The 26,614-nt window shown below is 43.2% G+C and overlaps 1 protein-coding gene across 1 annotated transcript in view; it reads left to right on the forward strand.

The window, feature by feature from the left end:
* Nucleotides 1-24,497, forward strand: part of LOC308106697 (neural-cadherin) — a gene marked incomplete at its 3' end in the record, with an annotated part of 401,833 nt that extends 377,336 nt beyond the window's left edge. Inside the window, 3 exon segments of the mRNA XM_080458585.1 lie at nucleotides 6,647-6,891; nucleotides 20,479-20,633; nucleotides 23,859-24,497. Coding sequence (XP_080314711.1) covers nucleotides 6,647-6,891; nucleotides 20,479-20,633; nucleotides 23,859-24,497 — 1,039 coding nt within the window.
* Between the last annotated feature and the right edge of the window lie 2,117 nt (nucleotides 24,498-26,614).

The following is a 26,614-nucleotide window of genomic DNA, read 5'->3' on the forward strand; positions in this document are numbered from 1 at the left end:
CCAAATGAAAATGACGGCTTAAAATCTTCATCCCACCCTGTTATTGAAACAACTGAACAAAGACATTTTTGCTCACTACTGAAACATAATACCTTATATTAATACATAGCCTTTTTCAAAAGACCAACCTGTATCTAAAACAGAAGGAAACAGGAGCACATTTAGCCAGTGAATAATGACAGCAGTCGTTATATTTGGTTGCATTTATGTACCAAAACAACCTGGAACAATCATGTCAAAGTCCTGGCTTTCCATAAGTAAAGTTAATCCACAATCTTACAGGTTGTCAGGGAGCATGGACGGAGGACTCAAACACAGATCATGTTTAAACTGAAGGTTGTTGGTTGTTTTAGTAAAGACACCACACACACACATCCAGCAGAGAACAATCCGCTCTAAACATTAACAAAGGCAGCACACGGACATTTGTATAGACAGACGACCAAGTTGGATTGTTATTACAGTGACTGTCAACTATAAAACTACCAAGTCCCAGAAGAATCTGGACTGGGAGTCATGACACTCTGGAGGAAACATTGTTCTGATTGTTCATCTACTGAGCATGTGCACAACTAGTTACCACAGCCGCAGTGACCCGGAACAGTGTTTGCGCCATCTTCACAGAGACGGAGCCAGAGTGTTTCGCACCGCTCTCTGCTCAGACAATACGGAACAGAACGGATGTCCCTGGTCTCATTTGGCTGCTCAGGGAAATGCCAAGAAATCAACCTTATCTCTGATCTCGAGTGTATCATAAGGTAAGTTAGCAGTCCTAGGTGACGGTCCAGGTACTGACAGACAGACTGGAACAGTGGATTATGATGGACATACACAGAGGGGAGGTAGTGTAGGGTATCACAATTCTAGTTCCACAGACACAGGTTCTGTTGACTGCCATTGCCTTTCGGCCAGTTTGTGCTGATGTCAGCAACATGTGCACTTCAACATGAACTTGTGGAAAAATATTGTGCTCATAAATGAAACTAGATGACAATGATGAGTCAAACTACGTGAAGAATGTTTTTCTGATTGCTGCAACCACCGGCAATCCCATATCTCCACGGTCTGGGAACACACTCAACCATCCAATACATCAACTCTCTGCTGGTTTCTTTATCTGACTATGGGGGGTGATGGAAGTCCTGACCGCAACCTCATTAAACTCTTGCGTGATCAGTTTGGGTTTTGCTGTTCAAGCCAGAATAACCTATATTATTATTATTATTATTATTATTATTATTATTAAATATAATAATGTAGGCCATCATAGTGAATTAGCACCTTGTGCCCACTTTTGCCTTCATATTTTTTTCGTGTTTTTTTTCTGATACAGATGTTAATTTGATTGACGATGAAATATCCAATAGTAATGAACATGTTACTTTTAAGGAACCTGCTACCTTTTCACAGTTCACACTGCTAAAGTGTTTAAACAATGGTCAACCCAAGGACTCAGCAAAATCTGACTACGTGATGTTTTTTGATATACTTAGGCATAAATAGAATATTGACCGGAAGCAATTTTTCCAATAAGATTTGGGATGTGAGAAACTCTTTAATAATTCTGTAAGAGGGTGTTTGAAGTTGTTGAATTGCAGAGGTTGACTGTGTGTATATGGGCTGACCCCACTGAAACGGATCCTACAGAAAAGCTTCTGTTTAATGTCTTGAAAAGTCAGTTCAGGTAAAAAGGTGCAAGAAGACTCTGGAGCAGCTTTGGTGGAGAACTGTGCCTGTCCATGTATCCAATGATGGATTTCATCATAATTGGCCAGCATCTTGCATGGTAGCCATCAGGTTTAATGTCTCAGTGTGTGCATGTGAATGTGAATGGGTGGAAAGACACATCACGTAATATATAGCTTAGAGACTGCTATTGTGGCATAAAAGATATGAACCCCATTTAGCATTTTAGTGTCTCGCAGTCGGTGGTGTGTTGGGCACCCGTGTCCGTCCTGACTCCGCTAAAAGCTAAATGCACAACGAGAAAGAGCAAGCTGGATGAGGCCGTGTGATTCAGTGGGGTGTGCATTGATATTCTGCATTTACATGGTCACTGTTTTCATTCAATTCTGTCCCATTGAGAAATAAGATTGTCCAATTTAGATGAACATTGAATAAAGTGATCAGATTGTGTGATCAGTAACATCATCTGTCTCATTTCATGGATCGACCCCAGAATGTTTTGCACTGAGATGTTGGCTATTTTTGACATGCATGCATGATCCCCCAGTTTTGACAAGCTCGTTGTACGTCTTTGGAAACTTTAGGATCATTGAAGAAAAATCACGTTATTCAGGATCCTATCAGGATTATTGATTACCTGTAATGTTTTTAGGTCAAACTGTGTTGGCTGCTGGGACCTTTCAGTGGGGAGTTTGGACGTTTTTCCTCAGTATGAGTAGCTTTTCTCCGAGCTCTCTGTGAGGGTTTTTTGTTTTTCAATCGTCAACGGAGCCAAGTGACAGCCACGTCATTACGTCACTCCAAAATGTCGTACGTCACTGATTTCACCAATGTAGCGCTCATACAGGTACGAGGAGGCGGATTGCAAACATCGGTTTGATCCGGGTCGCTCCATCTATTCTGGCCTGAACCTCGGATACAGACCAAAGAGCCAGAAAACATTGTCGTCTCCTCGTTGCTCTATTGTGTTTTTTCACGTCCGTCTTGGTTTAGTCTGGAGCCCCGGAGTGGCCATTGAGAAAAAAAAAAAAAGAATTATAATAATAATAACGCGGGAATGAGCTTGAGGGTTATTTTTCTACATTTCGGCATTCAATTGTGAATTTCTGCTCCTTTCACTTTATTTCTGGACGTGTCTGAATCAAATGCTTCAACATCGGAGAAGAATGGCGGTATAGAATGATAGAACGCGGCTCTAAAGCCGTTTCCAATGGCAACCTACGTAAACACACGCTGATTAAAGTTCCCTTACAGAGGAAGCGCCATCAAAAGGCATATTTTATGACAAAAAACATCCTAGCTATCATTTAGAGTAGTATGTAGTTTGTTTAGTAGTTGCTGATGAACCAAAAGTATCGCTTCATTATAGAGAAGTTCTGTGGAGTAGAAAATAGTGGGGCGTCTCATAGTGGAGCGCGCAGCCGCATGCAGACCTCAGGCTGCGGTCAGGACGCGAAACAAGACCTGGAAGTGAAGTTAGTTACAATGATGTTCCCATGAAAAGCGTGAAAAGAAACCACAATGGAAACCTGCTTCTGAATTATATATCCAACACAGTTGACAGGACAGCGCAGGGACCCTGCAGTTCGAGAGTCACTGTCTCTTCCGCCTTGTATGTAGCGATAAATCTGGCCCTGGCTCCAAACTAGCCCGTGGTTCTTATTGGTGGAAAAGCCTTCTCTGTAACCCCAAGTTTTCCAGGCTAGCGGTTGACCTTGTTTGCACAATGTTTTCGAGTGAAAATTGAAAACTTGTCACGTTTTGGGTGTCCGTTCAAAGGACAATGGGGCTTGAAACCATTGAAATCACAACTTTCTGAAAACAGCTCCCAAGGTGGAAATTTTCAAAAGGAAATTTGTCCCCGTCTCTGTGGAACCGGGGGAAATCGCAACCTTTTAGAAGTACTGTATACTGTGCATGCGCATCATGGCTGTGGTAATTAGTAACCCTGCACGTGCTCAGTAGCTGGACAATAAGAACAATGTTTCCTCCAGAGTGTCATGACTCCCAGTCCATATTCTCCTGGGACTTGGTAGTTTTATAGTTGACAGTCACTTTAATAACGATCCAACTTGGCTGTCTGTTCATACGAATGTCTGTGAGAACGGATTGTTCTCTGCTGTGTGTGTGTGTGTGTGTGTGTGTGTGTGTGCGCGTGTGTGTGTGTGTGTGTGTGTGTGTGTGTGTGTGTGTGTGTGTGTGTGTGTGTGTGTGTGTGTGTGTGTGTGTGTGTGTGTGTGTGTGTGTGTGTGTGTGTGTGGTTTCACTACAAAAACAAACAACAGCATCAACTTGTGGCCTGGCATGCTCACTACATTGATTTTAGCGTTCCTGCTGTTTCAGTATTCGTTTTCAAAATGTTGCCGTGTAAACATGAAACTTCCTGAAAAGAAAATGCAAAAACAATGTATTTCCACTTGAATCATTGTCGTGTAAACGGGGCCTAAAACGCCCAGAGGTATGAGTAGGTGTGTGATAATGTGTCTTTCTGTGTTAGCCCAGTGATGGATTCTGTCTTTCGCTGAGTGTTAGCTGGGATCAGCTCCCAGCAACCAGTGAACCCAGTCTGGATGAATTAGGTAGAGAAGATGGATGGATGGACTACATTTCAATCCTGTTGAGCATATGATGCTTGTTGTCAAGATGCTGACAGACAGTTTGCCAGGCCTTGCTTGGCAAATCAGTCTGTTTACTTCCAGATGGGAGCTCTCAGTAATATTGAAAGTTTGCATTGTGTTCTAAGTCAGGGGTGTCAAACATAAGGCCTGTGGGCCGCCAACTGGCTCCAGTCTGCCAAACCACAAAATAAATTGTAAAAATTACAAAATTCGGAAAAACATTGACTTTTGGACACATTTTTGAAGAGTAGCATCCACAACACAACCCTGAGACCCGAGCTGAGATATTGGCATGAAAGCTAGGTATTTCATTGGTCAAAGCCAAGCTGTCTGTTTGAGTTTTTAAAAACTAGAAGGTTTTTTTTAAGCTTTTCACTGTCTATGTTTACATTGGAGTCATTTTCTGTAGTAATTGTTTGTTTTTTGTGGAAAATATTGTCATTTTTATCATTTTCCTCTGCACCACAATAAAGAAAATCATTAAAGTTAAAATGTAAAGGTTAATAAGTCTCTATTTTACCAGTCCAGCCCTCTCAAGCGTAAATTTGGCTGAATGTGAACATAAATGTGTGCCAGTGAATGTTGGACAACAAAGATGCACCTGGATGCTAAATCTAGCATCAATAGCATCAAACCATCTCTTCAGAGCATCGCACAGACACACTCTGATGTTTGTTGACTCCATATCTTCAGAAACTCCACATTGAGGGATAAAGTATGTGGTACCAGTAAACTCCCATAGAAAGAGCTTACATCATTTGTAGAGTCACATCTCTGCGTGACTGACTGAACATGAACACGGCAGCACAGTGGTTGACTCTGTAATTAGATATGGCAAGTGGAGTTGCCGTAGGGAATGTAATTAAAACACGGTATGGCCTGAGCCTGCATGAGAAATATAAATCGCATCACCACTGTACCCCGACAACCTGCTGTTGTAGTGGGTAATCAATGCTCTACAGCTCCCCTAGTGGCTACTAAGAACTGAAACAGTTATTGCAAATACTCATATGAGTTACAGTAAACAGCTCAGCTGGAGGTGGACATAACTCAGAGTCTGTGTTTAGGAGGAGACATATCCAGTTAACCATCTGTTACGTGGTCTAAATAAGTTTTGTGACAGTTATGACATAAATTTTGAGGCCGGTTTGACTTTAATGTTTCCGCTTCACAGTAAAATTTAATCAATATTTATAAGCATGAGCGTATATCTGGAGACCAGATGCAGGGCTCATCTCTGATGTCATCAAAATGTACAGCCCAGAGCGCCGCCATACACACTGAATGCAATGTGGAATTAATGGGCTCGTAAAATGTTTGTTTGAGCTGTTACACCCAAACGAGCTTTTAATTATAGTGGTGCTTTCTGAAGTGAGGCAGAAAATGTGCCCCTGTCTGCATAAAACCATCCTAGTTACTGCCAGAGCCTCAGTCAGCAGTTTCGTCTCCGCTGAAGTGTTTGTCCATGTGACTTCACTGATTGAACTCATTCACTGTTTCTTCACAGGAAACGGTTATAATCATTTGGGGGCATCATGATAAGCGAATCCTCCACACAGAGATCTGAACAGAGAACAGAGACGAGTCACAGGAAAAATAACTAAACATCCAATAGCCTGAGACGCAAAATGCCACAAGGCAAAACGGATGATCTGGTGATGAGTGGAGGAAGAGCCAGAGTCTCTTTACTGTTCTTGACGATGAAGGATCTCAGGTGCGTGGCTCAGCCAGAGTTGGTCATGCAGACTCTGCAAAGGAATGGAGACACGGGAGAAGGAGCAACACTAAAAGGACGGCAGATGCCGTGAAATGTAAAGTGCTTTGGCTAGAGGTGGAAAAGTGCTATATGAATGAAAAACCACTTCATAAAACTACAAATCTTAGAGTAGATTGCATTTGTTTGTGGCTCATGTTCACAGTACCTCAGTCAAATCTGTCACTTTTAGGCATTAAGCTACTAACTTATTATTAATTTTTTTTATATTCACGTTGCAGTAAACATCCCACATCTGCCTGTGTCCTGTCTTGTGTCTCGCCTCGCCATGTCTCATTGCGATGTGTGGTCTTTTTTTTTAATTCATCAACATTCTTGGTAAGATTTGGAAATGGACCAAACATCCAAGAAAAATCGTTTTGCATGAAGGAGTTAAGACAATCAGAGGTAGAAAAGCTCCTCAGTTATTACTTCAAGTTGAAATGTGTCACAAATTAAAAAGAAAATCATGACAAACCCTTACATTTTTGCAGTATTTAACTTCTCTTTCATTTCCATTCATTTCATCTGCGACTACTTCTGGACAGGCCTTGTGTCAGTGCATCAAATGTCCTTTTGTTTCCTGCAGGTGTCCTCCTGGTCACATGATCCGTGTAAACGGGACTAAAAAGTCCTGCGTCTACACGCTCTGCGCCACGAGGCCGTGCCACCGCGGGACCTGTGTGGCCCAGTCGCCCTCCAAGTTCACCTGCCACTGCCCTGAGGGCTTCAGGGGACGCCACTGCGAGACCACGCTGGCCATCTACAGGGAGGACGTTGGCCTGAGCTTCAGCTCCCTCTTCGCCATCTGTATCTGCTTCATGGCCTTACTGGGTAGATATTGCTTCTTTTCTTTTCCAAAATCCACGACATATATGTTAGGTTGATTTGATTTCTGTTTTAAGTTCATTGTAACAGTGGTTGTGTGTTTGCCCTGTGATGGACTGGCTGTCTTTCCAGGGGTTGATAGAATTTGGCCGAAGTCTGTTTGAATCCAGTCTTGATGGATGGATGGATAGATGGATAGATGGATAGATGGATAGTTAGACAGGCAGACAGACAGACAGACAGACAGACAGACTTTATTTCTCATTTCAACTTATCATCAAAATTGAATTTTCAATTTCAATCAAAATTGGCTCAAGGCCAGCAGTACCTACACTATACCTATAAAAAAAAACATCTGTGTAAAGGTTGCATGAAAATATATGAATATATTTATTCCCTGCACTAGATGTGTGGTGTAATGAATAGCTTGGTCTAGTATCTGGTATGATGATGTGATTGGCACCCAGTTTTCATATGCAAACCTCTCCAAGTTTACCTTTGTGTCCAGGATTGAAACATGTATATTGTTATTATAAATTATATATAAATTATAAATTAAATTATATATAAATTATCTGTAGTTTATCTGTAATTATCTGAGTGTGTCACGGTCTGTATGTAATGCATTGGAGACTTGCCAAAGATGAACTCTGAGAGTTTTACTGGGATCAATTCCAGATGTTCCACTCTTGGATCAGGTGAGGATAGAAGATTGACGGGTTGAAGTGATGTCAGCCAAAACGAGCAAGCAACTTTGTTCTCACTTCATTTCGAATGTTTGTTTGAAAATGAACTCGTGATGAAATTGCTGAAAACAGCGAACAGAACAAAGATAGGCGAGTTTTCACTGTATTCAGGCTTTCTTCACCCAAAGGTCACGAAGTTTCAGAAGTCACTAGGTTAAGACTTGTCTAACTCCCACTGTGGTGTGCCAGTGCTTCCTCTTGCCGATGGGTAGATGGACTGGAGGAGACTGGTCTCTCATCCTCAGTTGGTACAAATCCACATTGTTATTTCCAGCCACGTCTGTTGAATATTCATCCACCTGTACCTTTAGCCTTGCATTCCTACAGGATCCTCTGCTCAGAAAAAAAAACCTGCCTCAGGCGTAGTTATTCACAGAGAATTGTCGGTACAGTGACATGTTCCCCTTGTTTAATTGAGGACAATAGTAACAGAACAGTAAAGAGCAATATGAGACGGCGCGGGGTACAAGAAAAGAGAACGGATCAGAGGAGCTGGGAATAAAACAGGATGCCGAGCGGCACCAAATGAAAACAGGAGGGAGCTGGATAGATTACGAAGCAGAGGCAGCAGGTGAGAGGAGGAGGAGGACATGTGAGCGGCGTAGTTCTGAGGATGACGCTGATCGTGTCAGTGTCACAGCACTGCCGGCCATGTCTGCCCGTCTCATTGTTGATTCTGATGGCACCTCCTTCTCACCTCCAGACCAGTCACACGCAGTGCAAATGATCATTTCTCCTTCTCTTCTTCTCACCTTCATCCCAGGATATCTCCCTTTCCAATTTGGCTCCAAGCTCATATTAAATGCGACATCCAACCTTGATCCTGCCGAGGCGCCGTTCTGTTTTAAGTGTTAATTACTTGATTTGTAGGCGTATAAGGTGGTGTTTACCCAAACCTGCAGAAATTGAGATCAATGCTCCAGGGGCTTTGGTAGTAATTTCAATCGGTGGAGCATTCTGCGCTCGATCGGTCAGGCGTTCCTCACTCTGAAATTTAAGTAGCAGCAACAGAGACTTTTTTTTTTTTTTCCCCGAATGCCTTCATGAAATATTGCTTGTGCAGACTCCAAATGTTTGAGTAGCAAGAACAAAAGAAGGAACTCTCAGCAACTCTCAAAGAAAACACTTGAAATGTTGTGATCAGTGAAGATTAAAGACATTCTGCTGGTAAAAAGATTAATTCTCTTTCATCTGGCACAGAGACATATTTGATGGTTTTCCATTATGTTGCTCCCGGGTATTCGTGGTCCCATGTGTATCAATCCCTCTGAGTTTAGTCTTTCCAGGAATTATAGTCACATTAGTCAGACGATCTCAACATCAGTTGGACCGTTACAGGATTCATCTTTGACTTTGCATAAAGCGGACATTCATGCTTGATTCATACATTCAAATGTGTATGTATTTAGTGATCTTCTCTCATTCCTACTCCCACAATCATTACTTCCACCTTTTCAGATAATTATATTTTTGAATTAGTGAGTAAAGACATACTTACGGATCTAATGTCACACACAACCATACAAATAATTCTAAGAACACAGTTTTGCAAGTTGAGGAGAGTCAAGTTTATTTGAATCTCCAGCCTGAAATCTGTCCAGTCTAACAATGGAACCACAGAAATGTGACAAATACGGATACTTACAAGTGTGCTATAAGTTTTGTAGGGTTGCATGTAACCTGATATATTACCTGTTGGACTACAGCGGTGTACACTAGTGCCAGTGGGACAGATTGCTGCCTCACTGGACGCCACATCAAAATGTGGACAAAAAGGAAGTCCTAACTAGGGATGCACCGATAACAGGTTTTTTTTTAAAGGATCAGAACAAGTACAAGTACTAACCTTTAGCTACTTACCCGATGTTGACGACTGATACAAGTTCTTATTAAACACCATTAAGCATCATTTATACTCCATACACAAACAATCTGTATTGCTGTGGAACGTGTCGGACGATGTCACTTACTACTCGCTAGATTGTGTCAGGGATGTTCTATGAGTGCGAGTATGAGTACTTTGTGCAGTATCGGACCCAATACTCGATACTGGTATTGGTATTGTTGCATCCCCAGTTTCCATCAGTAAAATAATTTCATGGAAAAGTGAGGATGTATTTTGAGTTCTGTCCACTGGGTGGGTAAAGGCATGGGATGTACGGTGAAGGTCTCTAGAAGGTGAGGGTTTTTTGTTTTTTTAATTACGTTTTGTTTTTCTTGCACTCTTGTCACAGGGTGAGCACTCAGATCAGATGTGTTCACTGCAGTGCGTCTTACCTTCACTCATTCACGGAGGAGATACGCTTTTATTGCTCCATAGACTGAGGCAGATGCTCCGATTGCCTCATCTCTCGCTTTTCCATTGCACTTCGATGTCAGATTGGCAGAACTAATTATCCCATTGACATACATGAACTACACCCCTATGCCTGGAAAGTGAGGACGTTCAATAAAAGTGTCTACAAACATAAGATGGATGGAAAAGAGAACGGAGGAATCTACTCTGAAACCCCTTTTACACGACAGTGTTTTCAAATTGAAAATGAAAACTTTTGTTGCATTTTGTCTGTTTTCATGACAACAGTGCTCAGAGCCACTCATAACACAACTTTTTGAAAAGCAGCTCTCCAGGTGGAACTCTTTGGAAAAGCCCTCTCTCCTTGAAAACGGGGGGAAAGCACATCTTCTGTAAAAGTTGTTTTTGAAAGAAAGCTTTGTTCAGACCTGCCTCACTTTGCCACCTCCTTATTTAATCAGTAAATATCAAAATCTAGTTAATGTAAGGAAAATAATTACAATCATGTATGGTTTTTTGGGGGGTTTTATGCATTTGTGTGCGTGCTTGAAACATTTTCTGATAATAAACAACTCACAAAAAAGGTATCAGGACATACTGATGTCAATCTTTGATTTGGAAAGTCTAAATTTGATATTATCAAAGGATTATTTGTGCCTTTTTTAATGAAAATGAGCATTATTCTTTCAGATTGGATGTGACTCGGGGGCGATGGTACAGAAAGCCCTCTGCAGGGGGTCATTAAGCAGACGTTACTTTATCATTTCTTGCTCTAATGCAGCAGAGCCGAAGCCCCTCGTCTGTAAGTTTCAGTTCTTCACCCATTGATCGGAGTGATGGACTGGCAGCGCTGACCCAGTGACTCTCCCCGGGGTGCTCCTCCAAGGTTGTGAGTTCAGAGTCAAAGTTTCGGGTTCAAAAATGTCAGCACAGCAGTAAACCCTGTCCACGTCCAACTGGCTCTCTCTTGACGATATTAATGATTAATGCCTCGGCCCTCTGAATTTATCATGTTGCTTGAATATTGATTTGCTTCTCTGAGATGTGAACTCATTTATTCTATTTGCTTATTTGGGTTTCTACATCTGTCCAACTACTATATGCAAACAGCTTCTTCTCCTCACATGCACCGCATCCAATTTCACCTTGAGTGGGCCGGACCGGACCTTATGTTTGACATCCCTGGTTTCTATACCTGTGGGTTAAAAGACTGTGATCACAGGAAAAATACTCGACTCAATCTCTTCTCAACATTTTCGTGTAGTTACTTCTCAACATTGATAAAGTTTTTTTTTTTTTAAAGTAATGAGCCACTTTTAAGAATGAAGAAACTAAAAAATACTAATATTTGGGTACAAATGTAGGAAATAAACAAACGATGAAGAACAAAGCTCATAAAGATAAAAACCTAAGTAAGAAAACTTGCTCGTGACTAATTCCAAACAGTAACATGAACCAAAATGTAGCCACAGGACAGATAAACTCTCAGACTTGTGGTCTCTCTTATATAGTTCAGAAAACTCACCACCCACACTAAAGTGTCTCGTCAGATCACATCCAAAAGTTCCAGCAAAGAAAACTTCCCTGCAGTAAACACGACGAGCCTTTCTGCATCACTTACATGAGCATGTATGGTCGGGGTCTGATCCAGTTGAAAGCATTGCATGTCGACTGGCAATCAAACGGGAAGGAGAGAAGAAAGGTGGGTCCATTAAAACTGCTGCGATGAAATGTACTGCAAATTTGTGACGTCATGGAACTGTCAAACTTTTATTCAATTAAGAGAAAATGAGGTGGAAAAATCAAAATTTTGAAATCTTCCGTAATTCCACTTATCTTAGAAGTATTTTCTCTGACAGCTAAAGAGTTACATGATGATTTTTCTCAGTCAATTTTTGTATCATCTTGAATGTGTGAATATGGTATATGACCCACTTATGTACTTATAGAAGATTGACAAACTAATCAAGCGAGCAGTGCTCCAAGATTGCAATTAAACTTTTTTTTTTTTTTTTTTTCATATTTAAGACCGATATGCCCACAGGTGGATTTAATGCATTTACTTAAGCAGCCTGTGTAATAGACAGGAAAAGAACTATTCCATTCAGTCAAAACCATTACAGACATCTCCTCTACTCTTTATAATAGTTTGTACCAAGTGGAGGAACATTGTGTCATGTATATTATTCATATAGAACTTGTACATATATTATATAAATTGTTCAACTGTGAAGGTGCTCTGTGATTAATCTGTGATCATCTCGACCAGTTAAAACCACTGCCATTGTGCTCCTCTAAAGTTAAAAATCCTTGGAGCTTGAACCATAAATGATTGCCTTAGATCACTGGTCAATGCCTGATATAATAAATGTATTCTCACAGTCTTCTCTACCTAATGAATTAAGCAGTTAGTTTATAAATTGTTAAATTGATTCTGTTTCACCAGGCCCTCCAAGTTGAAGAACTTTCCAAGGTTATCTTTGTTTAATATTATGAGTTGGAAAGCAATCATTATACGATCCATGCAGGAAGATAAATTAATACATAAACATCATGGATATTATACAGAATTATGCAACTCAGTTTGAGTATTTGGTCATCAATTTAGTTTCACAAGGTTATTTTGTATAATGCTGACCATGGGGTTTTTTGTGATGCCCTGTTATCATCCCCCCTCTCTTCTTCCAAGTATCTAAAAGAGTTGATAAACTAATGAAGAACTCTAGATTTGAGGTTCATTTCATTCAGGTTAAGATTCCTTCATGTGTGGAGTTTACATGTTCACTCTGTCATGTTTTCTCCTTCTATAGACATGAGTTTGAGATTATCTGAACAAAAATGCCCCATATATTGTGTATGATTGTCTCTCTTTTAGCACTGGGATTAAGTAGGGACATTTGTAAGGAGGACCCAGTCTTTTACCCAATGCTTGAAGGGATAAGTTCCAAACTCGTGATTATTCACCCTGCCCATGATAAATGTTAACCCAGACATGTCAAACACATTTTAGTTCAAAAGCAGTCTGTCACACATCAATACAGTTTGCACAAACTGTAACTAAACTCGAATGGGCACTCGGTAGAGAGCATTACTTCGCCATCGCCACATTTCTTTGCAGAACTGAGTCAGCATCATTAGCACGTTAGCTGTTAGCTCTTATCGATGCTAACTAGCCTGTCAGATAGCAACAGCACTGAGTTGGTTGGACTTCTTGCACTGGTGTCATCCTATCACTGCAATACTCTAGAACTCACTGACCTCCTGAGATGGACCCATTCTTTCACTGATGTTTGTAGGAATAGTCGGCATGCCGAGGTGATTGATTGTGGCCATGGAAGTGATTGGAACTCCTGAATTCAGTGATTTGGAGAGCGGAGCAAACACTTTTTGAAATAAAGTGTATGTGAAAGGTTAAGTATATTGAATAAGGACTCTTGGTTGCATAAACCTGTAGCAGTGTAATTGAGAAAATGGTTCTAAAATGGCACTATAAGGAAGTAGGGGCATTTTAAGCTAAGTTATGGATTTTTCCCGGGTTACCAAGCTTCATGCCCCCATTTCAGGTGCGCTCAACAGTCTGGAACTCAAGGCTAAAACTCTCATTCTTCTTCAAAATTTTACGGATTTTGAATTTAATACAGCACAGAAATATTCTCCCGGAATAATCCAGACCTCAATATACAATGGGGCCTGTGTGTTTTCTTATAAGAAAATCCAATTCTAAAACCCGATATTAGAGTAATCTCATCTCCTCAATGGATTTCAGTAAATGGATGAATCCTCCTTGCGTTGCTGCTTACGGACAGCTTCACTTGATCACAAACTCTTTGACATCCTCTCAGTCCTGGGGTTCTCACACACCCTGCCATGTGAGGACAGCATTAGGACCTGTGGGTTCAGCATCTGGGCCTGTCTTTGGATTGGGTCAGAACCAGCTGAGCCACAGCTTCTCTGTTTCGAGTGCCTGTCAGTTCTCCTGCTGCTGCGCTTATAATCAACTTCGAACTCCTACTGGGACTCTGATAATAAAGAATTCTAACGGTCCAGTCTTGAAGTAGCAAACGCATGCATTAGTTGTTCATTTGTTCAGACAACAATGATTTTTACCAACTGAAACAAGACCGTCCAAGAGATTTGATTAATGCGTTTGTGAAGAATGCGTTTGTGTTTCAGTGGTTCAGATAACAGAAAAAGTGAACGAGGATTCAAGAACTGTGAGGTCACGCCAGCAGAAAGCGATGGCTTCTTTAAACAGACTTATCGTTTGATGAGGTAGAAATCCATACCGTATTATTGACTTGTGTTGATATACTCATAGACGCTGATCTCATTGCAGGGCAGCTCCGATATCGATCGTCTGACTGGAAATCCTATTACCCTCACACACTCATTCAGCACCATCTGAGCTTGCTCAGGTTACAATGGATTTCCCACCTCATCAGATATTCGCAGCGTGCATCCGATGAGTCCTGAAGTCCAACAGTCCAACGCTGCGATTTCCCTTCGGTAGTTACCGAAAGTCAAGGCGACAGTCGGGGAGTGTTTTGTCCTGCATTTCGATCAGCTCTGACATTTCCGAAACCGAATCATCAGGTTGGGTTTTGTTTTTGGTGTGTTTTTTTCTAAAGCTGCATAAGGGCCTGTTTACATGATTCTGTTTACACGGCAATGGTGCTTGCAGTCATTGAAAATGCGACTTTTTGAAAACAGCTCCCAAAGTGGAACTTTTTGAGAATGCTCGGGCTCAGTCCTGAATAGACGACCGAAGCGCTGCTCCTCAGTGACGTGCCGTGAGCACCAGAGCTGGGTCGGCAGGGCATTGCATATCAAGACCATCAACGTTGACACCAATGACAGTTATATATTGTGGTGAGTAATGCAGAAGATTATGAAGAGAGAGTGAGATTTTTCCCATCAAACCAACTGCAAGAATCAGAATAGGCTTTTATTTTGACACACCAAACAGTAACATACACGTTACGTGACGTTGCTGTGTAAATGCAAAACTTTTTTGAAACATAAATACAAAAACGATGCGTTTTCACTGGAATTGTCATCGTGTAGACAGGACCCAGGCATAACGTATATCTCGTGTGGTGCAGATAGTCCCAGTCTGGAGATTCAGGATGGCTTCTTGACCTAGCGTAGTGGTTACTTTTAAAGCCCAATGGAGTCAATAGAAAGTAACTTTGTTACCGTGAACAGAAGAAGAAAACAGTTAAAGAAGCTCTGATGCAGGGAGGCGAAGGAGAAGAAGGAGGCGGGAGGAAGAGTTGAGCAGAGAGCGAGAAAGTTAAACAACATCCCAAAAAAATAGGAGTGATGGTCAAAGACAGCACAGGACCTTGGAGGCAGTGTAAACAAATAAACACATAATCTTTCTTTTCAGGCTAACGCTTCACTCTCTCTCTCTAACACACACACACACACACACACACACACACACACACACACACACACACACACACACAGCATCAGAAATACCGATCATTCTCCATTTCTTTGTTTGCCCTCCAGAGAGGGCTTTTGAACAAAGCAGATTCATCTTGTACACCCTGACCTCCAGCTTCCGTGCTCACCTCCCCACGGAGCTCACTGCAGCCACTTCTACACACACACACACACACACACACACACACACACACACACAGCAGTAAACACATACAGGCTCCACCACCATAAACCAAACAGTAGCACTCTGTTGGTGTCTGCGGTTGTATTGGCTTTGGCGCATATCGGGGTTTGGATTTCAGCCCTTCATATCAGCCCTAATGCACAGCGTATTCATTCATGCAATACAGTGCATTCGTACTCAAGATCTCTTGACTTCTGTTTGCATTACTCTCAGGTTTTTTGTGCAGTCGGGAAAAAAAAAAAATTGGAGTTTATGCAACCTACATTATAGTGATTGCATCATTTTTATATACTAACTGCATTCCTGAACTTTCACACAGTCACTCACAGACACGGCGTGGATTTCTATAGAAACAGCACGCCATGTCAATAAGAGTCATGACAAATACAAACAAACATAGTTTGTCATATTATTGCTGTGCCTAGATACTTAAACTACGGATGCACCGATACCAGTACCAGTACCAGATATCGGTCTGATACGGTGGTGACAGGCGGGATTTTAACCTGCAAACTCCAGATCTGCTTCTCTAATCTTTAGGCCATCAAGTGCATATTGTTAGCTTATGGAGTACAAAGAAGGCTATTGATGTATCGGTGCTTGGGATCAGCAAGTAACTCAAGGTTAAAATGCAAAACAATAAGTTAATTATTGTGAGTGAGTGAGTGAGTGAGTGAGTGAGTGAGTGAGTGAGTGAGTGTTAAGTTATCTAAACTCAGTTAAAATCATCAGAAATCAACTTTTAATTGATTTCTCATTCGCTTCAATTGGATTGGCAAAATGTGTATTTCAGTGTGGCCAAGAAGGATGGAGCTTTTTTATATCCTTTTCAGGTCAATTTATCTGATGGTCAGGGTGATGAATAAACTGTATCTCCACTCCTAACAGACATGGTGCAAAACAGATGAGATGAATGACGTTGAAAATAGAAGTAAAGTGCTGCACCTTGATAAGTTATTAATCATTCTGGTCAGAAGTGGATTTTCTTTTCTTTTGTAGTTAGAAACATGACCTACGCTACTTTTGAATAATCTGCAGCTGCATCACTAAAAATTGGTATCGTTCGCCCTGTTAATTTTTTTAAACCAAATTTACAAATTGGCTTGTATGTGACAGAACCATAATTCACTTCCTCATTTTCAGTCATTTGACTAAGATTACAAAAGAAGTTATTTGTGAAATTCAGTGCAGACGACATTATGGGTTTATCAATTATTCTGCCTGTGGCGCAATCAGGCAGCACTTTTGGTTTCCTCTCAAAAGCTTTTGATTCTTTTCAGTTTATTCCAAATCCCAGCAGTGAAATCAATGTCGCTTCCTATTTTGTTTACAAGACGATTAGAGGCTCGATGCATCGTGTAAGCTAAATCAGGCCAAATTTTTGCCAGTTGCTTCCTTCTCGCAGCAGTTTTGGGATCAGATGGGACCCAGACTTAAAGTCGTCCAGCTTGATGTTCCCACTGGTTTCGGAAATCCTCTGGGCTGCTTCGATTTTTGTGTTTGTTATGTGTTTGAGAGGCTCGTGGCTCTCCTCAGTAAATGAGGTCCATTGACAGACTGAACCCGTGACCTCCTTCTTTTGCCGGTTCGTTGTCTCTGGGGTGTTTGCAGCCGGCCACACGAGTCTGCAGCCAAAGAAAACCCCAAGTCTGTCACTCTGTTCCTTCAGCTCGCTCCCATTCGCCTCTGAAAACCAAACGGCGAATCTCTTGAAACAATTCTACTTTCTAAATGTGCCACGCTGCGGAGTCGTGGCGAGGGGGACAAGTTGACAGTAAATGAATATTGATTTTTCATTTTTTTTTTTTCCTCTCGTGTTCTGCTGCCGGTTTCTGGCTGAGTGAATTTACTCTTCCAGAGTTGTCAGAGGGCGGGCTGTTTAATGGACCGTTATCAATTCACAGGGAGTTTGAGTGCCTTCTGTCGCTGTGCTTACATGACGGACCGGCCGCGGTGACGCAGGAACAAACCACACATGGACCGATAATAAAGAAAGCAGAGGCTGCGTGTTTGAAAGATGTGCTCGCCTCGTTTGAGATGGCTGACGTCTTTTACCTCGGATTAATGGGATTTGGTATTTATACCACTGCCAGTTCAGATCAGTTGTGCTGTGTGACTGCTGCTGTTCTCTAGAGTGATTAAATGCAGCTCTCTCATATACAGTCTTTTTTTGGGGGGGGGAAACAAACGAACGACTGTGACTCACAAAGTTATTTGGGATATTAATGACATTTGGTGCTAAATTATTAAGTATTATCTTAACGTTGCTCTTCAGATTCTACAAGTTGCTTCCTTCGCAAATCTCTTGGAAGCAAAAAAAAAACCATTTTGATTGGTTTGTTTGTTTGGAAGGAGAAAACAGTGCTGCTGAGAGGAGGAAAGAGTTGGGGGTGTGTGGAAGAGGCTCCAGAGTTAGGAAAGAGTGGATGCCTGTGGGACCCTGATGTTCCGATCCCTGCTTCTCCCCAGGGCTGCTTCCCTTCGCCCTGCTCGGCTGGCCTCAGCAGGCCCCTGACCTTCAGCGCTTCTACCCCAATATTAGTCATTTAAAACAGAGGAAGACACATGCAGATTGATGGAGGTTTGCTTCTTACACTGGGGTTTTTATGTGTGAATTATCTCAGCCTTCCTTGATGATTCTGTCATGATTCTGTCGTACCTGTGCATCCCTAATTAGTAATGATTGTAATACCACAGCTCGTCTTTCTGATCCAGTACAGAGGAAAGCCACTGATACTGACACTTTGTACGCAGGCGTAATGACTGACGGTAATCCTAACCTCAGGAGAAAAGTGTAAACGGTATTTTATTTGAAATTAAAGCTGTTCTCAGCGCCAAAGCAAACAGTTCAGCGCAGCAGCGTTAGGCTGTGTGTATAGCTGTTAACAACAGTGAGGCCAACAGTCCAGCTCTAAACATCTGTGGTCAGCCCTCATGTGAACACATCTCAGCCTCCGACATGATGATTCTGAGCTCCTGCACGTGTGGAGCAATGCTTTTGTATGTTTATGTTAGCGTCACTGATCACTGGTCACTGAAGGGGGTTGTACCAACCATAAAGAAATAGGAGTTAAATAGTTTTATTTTGATGAGAGAAAAAAAAATGGTTTATATAAAACTAGTCACTAAAATGTAATATTAATCAATCCAAACACAGACATCTAAGGTATCGGGAATGTCAATATTCTGGGATTCTGGGATCAGCTCATCACTAGTGATTGGAAGCAGGCTGCATCAAATTGATTGAAGACTGGTTGATGTAAATTGAGTAAATATTAGATATGGACATATCTTTGAGATATTTGATTTTCTGGCACCGTCTTCACTGAGTTCTTCATAGTTCTGCAGTTATTTGGAGACAAGAGAATACTTTGGGTAATCCTTAGCCGAATATATTTACCCAAATAAATTGAAAGACACTTTTGTTATTAGCTTTTGGGACTTATAGAAAATAAGATGTTCTCAAATGCAAAAGATGAGATTTTTAAACTCCATTCAAGACTCATTCAAACCCATTGTAGGTTATTGACCAAAGGTGAGGGTGGAGTGGAGTTCTGCTATCATAAGTGGTAGTAAACGGCCTACAGCAGCTATAATCCAAGTCATTATTCCTGAACTCTGGGCCCAGGTCAGTGTTTTTAATATCTGCCAGCTTTAACGTAGCTGACCCAAACCACTGTGTCATAACGGAGCTCTGCAGGAGTCTGATAAGGTCCTGTTCACTCACGTCAGGCGTGCTGACACAGAGCGATCACCTGTATCTACAAAGGCTTCCGGTCAGCCTGCTTTAATTACTGCAAACTACCGGGAGGAAATGTCGCTTTTTAATAAACTTTACTTGAACAGCAGATTATCTTAAAAAGAAAAACAAGCTACAGAGACAAGAAAACATGAAAACAGCAACCCGATGATTAGTTAGATGTAGAGATTAAAAACAACAAATAACATAAGAAACTGCATATAAATTTGTGTTCAGAGTAATCTGTTTGATGTTCCCCATCAAATGTTTCCAACAGAGTATTTAAATCTAGTCAAGAATGATCTGGAAGCTGATAAGAAGCCCAGGACTCAAATCTGCTCTGGGAGAAGAACAAAGAGTCTGGTCACCTCAAGTCTTCAACGTGTGATACAGTCAGCACGTTCTGAGCTGGGGATCTCAGATTAGATAGAAATATCAATTAATAGTAATAATCAGAGAGATGAACTTTGCTGGTCCTACTTTGTTAGATTCAGGTGAGTACACAAATACACCGTGGTCCCCATTTACTGAACATGTTCTCTCACTGGATGTCCTGTATAAAAACAGAAGCGAAACATGGGCCACTTTACTAACTACTCCTTCCTTGTATCAGGTTGGCCCTCCTTCACCTTCAGAATGGTCCATACGGCAACGCCCTTTCATGGAATCATCGTTTTTGTCCGATCAGCCACACACTGAGCTTTAGGAGCCTGAAAATGGGTTCCGGAGTGGAGAAATTTCAAAACGCTTTGATGTGTGGTCGGACAAGATGAACACTGAAACGATGATGTCATCAGCCCGCCATTATAACCATCATTATCATGATGGTGTGTGGTCAGTTCGCTCCCGCTCTAGTAAAACTCTTGAGGATGCAAACCTTGTTCATTGCAGTTTTGTGGACTGTGAGCAAAAAGTTACCTGTTCCTTAATCCTTAAAAATAGAATGTATCCTGTCAAATATCATCAACACCTTCGTTAGCATGAATTCTAAAGCATTATCGGTTGATTCCGGGGACGTTGATCACATATTCTCGCGGTGATGTTCAAGGCCGGCCTCGTCAAAGAGCTCCTCTCTCTGGAGACAAACCTTTAATGGCCTGGAGGATTTTAATCATTCAACTTGTGCTGCTAATCAATGTCCTGATCAACCTCTCTCCACGCTCTGTCTTCATTCCAGTGCTGCTGCTGGGCATTTTTCTCTACACTCGATGGAGGTCCTACAAAGGGCTGAAGGAGGGCGTCTACCACGTGTCGGCGCACCATGATGGGTGGGAGGACATCCGCGAGAACGTCCTCAATTATGACGAGGAGGGAGGAGGGGAGGAGGACCAGGTACGCCCCCGAAAACACACACCCGCATGCAGAGTGCACCCTTCGAGCGAAGGAAGTTAGACGGTACATGGGCCGATGCACACAAGAGAATCCAATTCTAGCCTGTAGGAATTCAATTCAATCTTATTTCTGTAGCGCCACACACAACACAGTTATTTCAAGACACTTTGTCAAAGAAAAACCAAGAATTCCACATGAGCAAGCTGCAGAAGCAGACTTAGCGGAGGAGACTTTCTGCTGTTCCTTCCTGTTAAACCGTCAGAGGTCCTGCTTGAAGGTCCAGAGAAGAGCGAGAGCACAGACTACAGGAGAGCAGCAGAATGGTAGTGAAACGTAATAGTGACACACGGCGGGTGAAAAAGAAAAGAAGCTCAGTGTAGATCCTCCAGCAGTCCAAACCTACAGCAGCTTGACTAGAAAATGAACAACAGAAACTGTGAGCTTTATTAAAGAGTAGTTTGAAGAGTAGCGACTGTGTTATCCTTCCATCCGGTGCCACTATATGTTCAGATCATTTCTCTCTCTGACGTTTTGGTCCAAAAATAATAACTTATGTTTGATCTGAGTTCAGAAGCAGAAAATTGCAGCTCATCCAGGCCTGAAGACAAGCTCCTCGTTTGACAAGTTGATTAGTATCATCTGGTTTCATAGATGAAGATATATAAAGATAGATCATACCTTTATTATGGTTAGTCAAAATAACCTAAAATAAACAGCTGAATGTGAGAAAACGGCATACCAGATGTTTTTGTGTGTGTGTGTGTGTGTGTGTGTGTGTGTGCGCGTGTGTGTGTGTGTGTGTGTGCGCGTGTGTGTGTGTGTGTGTGTGTGTGTGTGTGTGTGTGTGTGTGTGTGTGTGTGTGTGTGTGTGTGTGTGTGTGTGTGTGTGTGTGTGTGTGTGTGTGTGTGTGTGTGTGTGTGTGTGTCCAGTAAGTTTTGTCTACACGGACAGATGGATCACTCAAAAGGACACCACTTGAAGGCCGTGTAATACGATTTGATGACTGTGATTCCGGGCTTAACCGGTTCTGCTGAAACAAACTAGATAAAAACATTAACGCCCTGGCAGCAGCTAAAAAATTGAGAACCTGTACCTGCTTTTCAAAACCACCCAACATCTTGTAATTGTTGTTAAACCGAATTCTTCTATTGTTTGTATTGCAGTTCATTTAGAGTATAAGTTGAAATGAAGCCCCTAGATCCCACCGCCACCAAAGGTACAGAATTAGCATCGCTTGGACCAAATCAACTGAACCTTCATTGTGACGTGTCTCCACTGCTTCCCTGTTCTACCGGTGGCTTCCATAATGTTGGAACGTTTTCCTCTGGAGAATTGAGATTTTCCAGAATGTTATCACGTTTATTGATTAACAGTGAGGTGCGAGGCAGAGGTTTCACTGAGGAGTTTGAGTTGATTCAGCTTGGACCGTCGTCCTGCGTGCAAGCGTTTTAATTAAGCCTACGCACAGTCCTAATCTCGTCTCTCCACCGGTCAGCGGAACCCACCAGCACTCCACAGTGCTCGCATAACATCCAGGCTCCGATTGATACTCGAACACATGTGGCTGCTGCTGCGTTGCTGGAGTGCACTAACAACCCCCAACCCCCCCACACCTTCCCGGGCTGTATGACCACATACACACAACATGTGTAGTTTTCCTCCCCTGCAGAGCAAGGCTGCCTCTGATTCTCAAGAGGCTCAATTATTACCTCTCCTTCCACTCGTCACGTAATCAGTTTAACAAAGCGACCCACACCTCTGACATGTGCAGCATTTCTTCCTCCTCCTCCTCGTCCTCCTCCTCCTCCTGCTCCTCCACCTCCTCCCACGGTTTTCTGTTGACTCTGCTGCCCTGGTTACAGTTTTGGTGGGATTGAATTAGCAGTGAGGAAGCCGGAACGCAGTCCGGCTACTGAAAACAAACAGATTCTCTGTCGCTCTGCTCCCATGAACAAACTGGCAGACGCTCAGGAATTACCCTCCTCCGTGGGTAAATGGAGATAGATTGGAGGCTTAAACAGGTGGAGCACTCACAGTAAATGTAATGGGGAGAGCTGATTGTTTTTCTGCTCTCTTTTCATTTTTCTGCTCCGTCGCTGTCATATTTCATTCTTTGTCTGCCTCATCTTTCTCTCGCTCTCCCTTCGACAAATATTCAGTCTTTGTCTTTGCTTTACTCCTTCTGTTTGTTTTCATCTCTCCCTCTTTTCACTGCTTTGCCACTAACTTCAACTTTCCATCTGCTCTTTTTATTTATTTCTTTTGTGTGAATTCTGCTTGTGTAAGGTGTTTGGATGTGTGCGTGGTTGTTTTGCTTCCCTTGTGGGACCAAAATCCTGGATTTCATGTTTAGCGAGCTTCTAAGGCCCTTTTTACATGATATTCAAGTAAAAACGAAACGATTTTGTTGCGTTTTAGGCTTCCGTCTTTATGACAACAGTGCTCGGAACAATTGAAAACACAATTATTCGAAAACACGCTGACACAGTGTAGATGGCAGAAACTTTGCTACTGGCCGTGTGCGCCACGCTGGTAATAACTAGTTGTTGTGCACATGCTCAGTAAATGTTTTCCTCCAGAGTGTCATGACTCCCAGTGGATATTCTTCTGGGACTTGGTGGTTTAATAGCTGTCATAACAATCCAACTTGGTCGTCTGTCTGTTTACTCCCATTGGTAATGTTTGTTGTGTATTGTTTTCCGCTGCATGTGTATGTGGCTTCGTTACAAAAAACAAACAGCAGCGCCCACTAGTGGCCCAACATGAAAACTAGATCATTTCTGCCATTTTTATGTAAATGGACATTGCTTTCTGAAACCAAAACTCAAAATCGGAGCCTTTTCACTTGTAACGTTGTTGCGTAGACGAAGCCGAAGACTTTGGGTGAATCTTCTAATCTCAACACTGCCTGCACAATGTCAGCATACGGCACAGTATAGTGACTTACACAGACCACAAATGAGCGTTCTGGGTTTAAATGTAGCTTGAGCACAAAAGCTGAATTCCAGTCGAGGTTATGACGTGCTAACAGAGATCTTGCTCATAATGTGTCCCGTGTGTGTTTTATTGCTTCACCTATGAGGGTCTAAAACCTGGGAGTCTCCCAACAAGTTCTGTCCATTCCTGTAGAAACCACAGGAAACCACAGGAAACCACGTTCTGTCAGGGGTGGGGGGGGGCTCCAAGGTGTTTCTGTACTAACGTAAATCTCTCTGTGTGTTTAGAATGCTTACGATATGGCGGAGCTCCAGAAGTCTCTGCAGCCGAGTCCGGCCCAGTCGGTGCAGTACTGCCGCTCCAGAGCCCTGCACCACCCTCCTCCTCCCCCACACCACCACCACCACCTCCTGCACCAGGCACCCCCTGTCCCCCCTTCCGTCCAGCCGCTGGACCCCTTGAGTCGGACTGCCAGCTCCACCACCCTGCCCCCCTCCGTGGCCTCCACTTCCTCCTCCTCCTCCTCTTCCTCATGCACCACCACCGCCACTACTGCCACGAGCGGTGTCCGGCGGGACGTTCCCCCCACCAGGCTGCCGGCGCAGGGCCAGGCCCGCCCGTCCCAGCTGGCGCGCCGCTCACTGTCATTCTCCAGCCAGGACCTGGCCCGCTACCTGTGCGAGATCATCCGCGACGCCGACCAGCACCCGGACACGGGCCCCTTCGACTCCCTGCAGGTCTTCTCCACTGAGGGCGGGGGCTCGCCCGCCGGCTCCCTCAGCTCTTTTAGCTCCGCGGGGCTGGAGGGGGGGAGCGGCGGCGACGGGGGCGTGGAGGTGAGGAGGGAGGAGACTCTGGCGGAGTGGGGGCCTCGCTTCGAGAAGCTGCGGGCGCTGTACGAGCGAGCCGAGGCGAGCGACCTCTGAGCCACTCGGAGGCCACGACTGACTGAGACCCCAGTAAATGGGTCGCCGCTCCCCTGTGAAACAATCAATTAGGAGACGCTTAGCGGTGGGAAGGGGGGGGGGGGAGGGTGGTGAGACTGACAGGAGGGGGAGACATGCTCTCCCCCCTCAGCACTCTGCTGACAGCTGAAAAAGGTGTTGTATTTACCGGATGATGAACCCCATCAATCAGCACGGACAGATCAAAGCGTCCGCCGCGCTGCGCTGCGCTGCCTCCACCTTCGGATGGCGATTTCACAGGAGCAGACGTTATCAGACCTACAGAGTCGGGTCCAAGGCTCCGACTCGTCACTCTGTCCGGGCTACTCATCATGACGGAGCTTAGCTTCACTGTCGGGAAAATCTGTTCCAGTCACAGACGCCTAAGAAGCCCTCACTTCCTCGGCGGTGGATGAGTGTCAACCCGAGGACTGAAATGTGAAATCCAAAAGGTTTTTGGCCAGGTTTTTATTTCCTTTTTTTCTTAACCTGCGCAAATCAGTGCCACTGAACTGTATTTTTAGCACCTTACTGCTGATTGTGTACAGAGCGGCCTCGTACATACCGAGACAGTGAGGGTGAGCAGGATCATTCTGAGTAGCCTGGATCCTTCACAGTTTGGATTTTCTTGATCGTGGACACAGCGTGTCCTCGCTGCCTGGCTGTACACAGCTTCTGTCAATGTTTCTATGAGAAAAAAAAAAAAAAAGTGCTTTGACCATCACTGGTTTCCAGGGTGAGTTTATTTTCCCCCACAGTTTTTTTTTTCTCCTTCTGCCTCTTTTAGTAACGTGTCTTTTGCGGGGTTGAGTAATTCTGTATCGGTTGGGTGTTTCAAGTTTTCAACGCACCACAAGGTTGTAAGACATCTACTTTCTACTTTGTACCACGCCCGCGTCTTCATTTGATTTTCTCTTTTTCGTTGGCGCTCGCACCTCGCCACCCGAGGGAGGGCGCACAGAAACATTCAAACCGCTCCGTGACAAAGGGATGTGAGTGGACGGCGGAGGGGAGGAAGTGCTCGTTCCGTTGCTCCGTTCGTAAGCGCTGCTCCTCAGGCAAACAGAACGTGGCGGCTGCAAGAGACGAGTCTAACAGACGACCGCTCGGCGGAATACAAACCAAGTCAAGCAGCTTTCCAAGGTGACTACTCCATAAATACAAATGGGGGAGAAAGATTATATATATATATATATATAATCAGGATGGTGTGTATAGTCGTCTTGCTTGACATATTTGGACCATCAAACGTTTGACCCTCTGTAACAGTTCTTACTCACACCGTCAAACAAATCGCTCACTAAACTGACATATTACAGTTTTTTTACAAGTTTGATCAAATAAAAAAACACGGAGAACATAAGTCCAGTCCTTCCCGATCCAGATCCATCAACTCCGACGGCGAGAAGCTGGTAGTTCTCCACTTCTCCTCAAAATGTGTGCCGTCATCCCGTTAGCGTCTGAAGAGCTTTCCTGAGGTTCCAGATGTCTCTCACCACTTTCAAATCATCCCAGGAGTGAATGAAGCCTCTCAGAACCTGGAGGTTATCTTCTGAAGATGTCAAATTTACATCTGCAGAACCCCAGAATAAGATGGTCTGACGCAGAGTCTAGAAGTCGGAGGTCATCTGGAACATGTGATTGTACTTCACAGCCTTTGCTGCTGTGGGAGGGACTGTTGAAGCTGCTGTCTGAACACCTGAGACTCTGTGAGCTTGATGCTTTCAAGTTAAAACTGGGATTTGTCTGCTTCTTTTACACAACAATATCACTGAAAGTGGCCCTTCTTGAAAAATTGGCTTTCAGAGGGAAACATTTTGAAAGTGCAGACTCCATGGAAATGTGGGAAACACATTTTACTCTGAAACATGCCGTCTGCACCTGAGCGCTGTGGTCGTAGTCGTGACTGAACGGATCAACAATAACAACCTTAGTAGTGTCTGTGCTTCTCGCTCTTTGCAATTTCAAAACGTTTCTGAAACAACGTGAACATTTATTCCACCATCATCTGCAAACATGGAGAAACATTTATCTTGCATCCACCAGATGTTGAGTGGACGAAGAACGGCAGCTGAAAAGGATTCTGAAGGTCTTACTGA

This window comes from Lipophrys pholis (assembly GCF_963383615.2).
Source record: "Lipophrys pholis genome assembly, chromosome: 2".
NCBI classification, from domain to species: Eukaryota; Metazoa; Chordata; class Actinopteri; order Blenniiformes; family Blenniidae; genus Lipophrys; species Lipophrys pholis.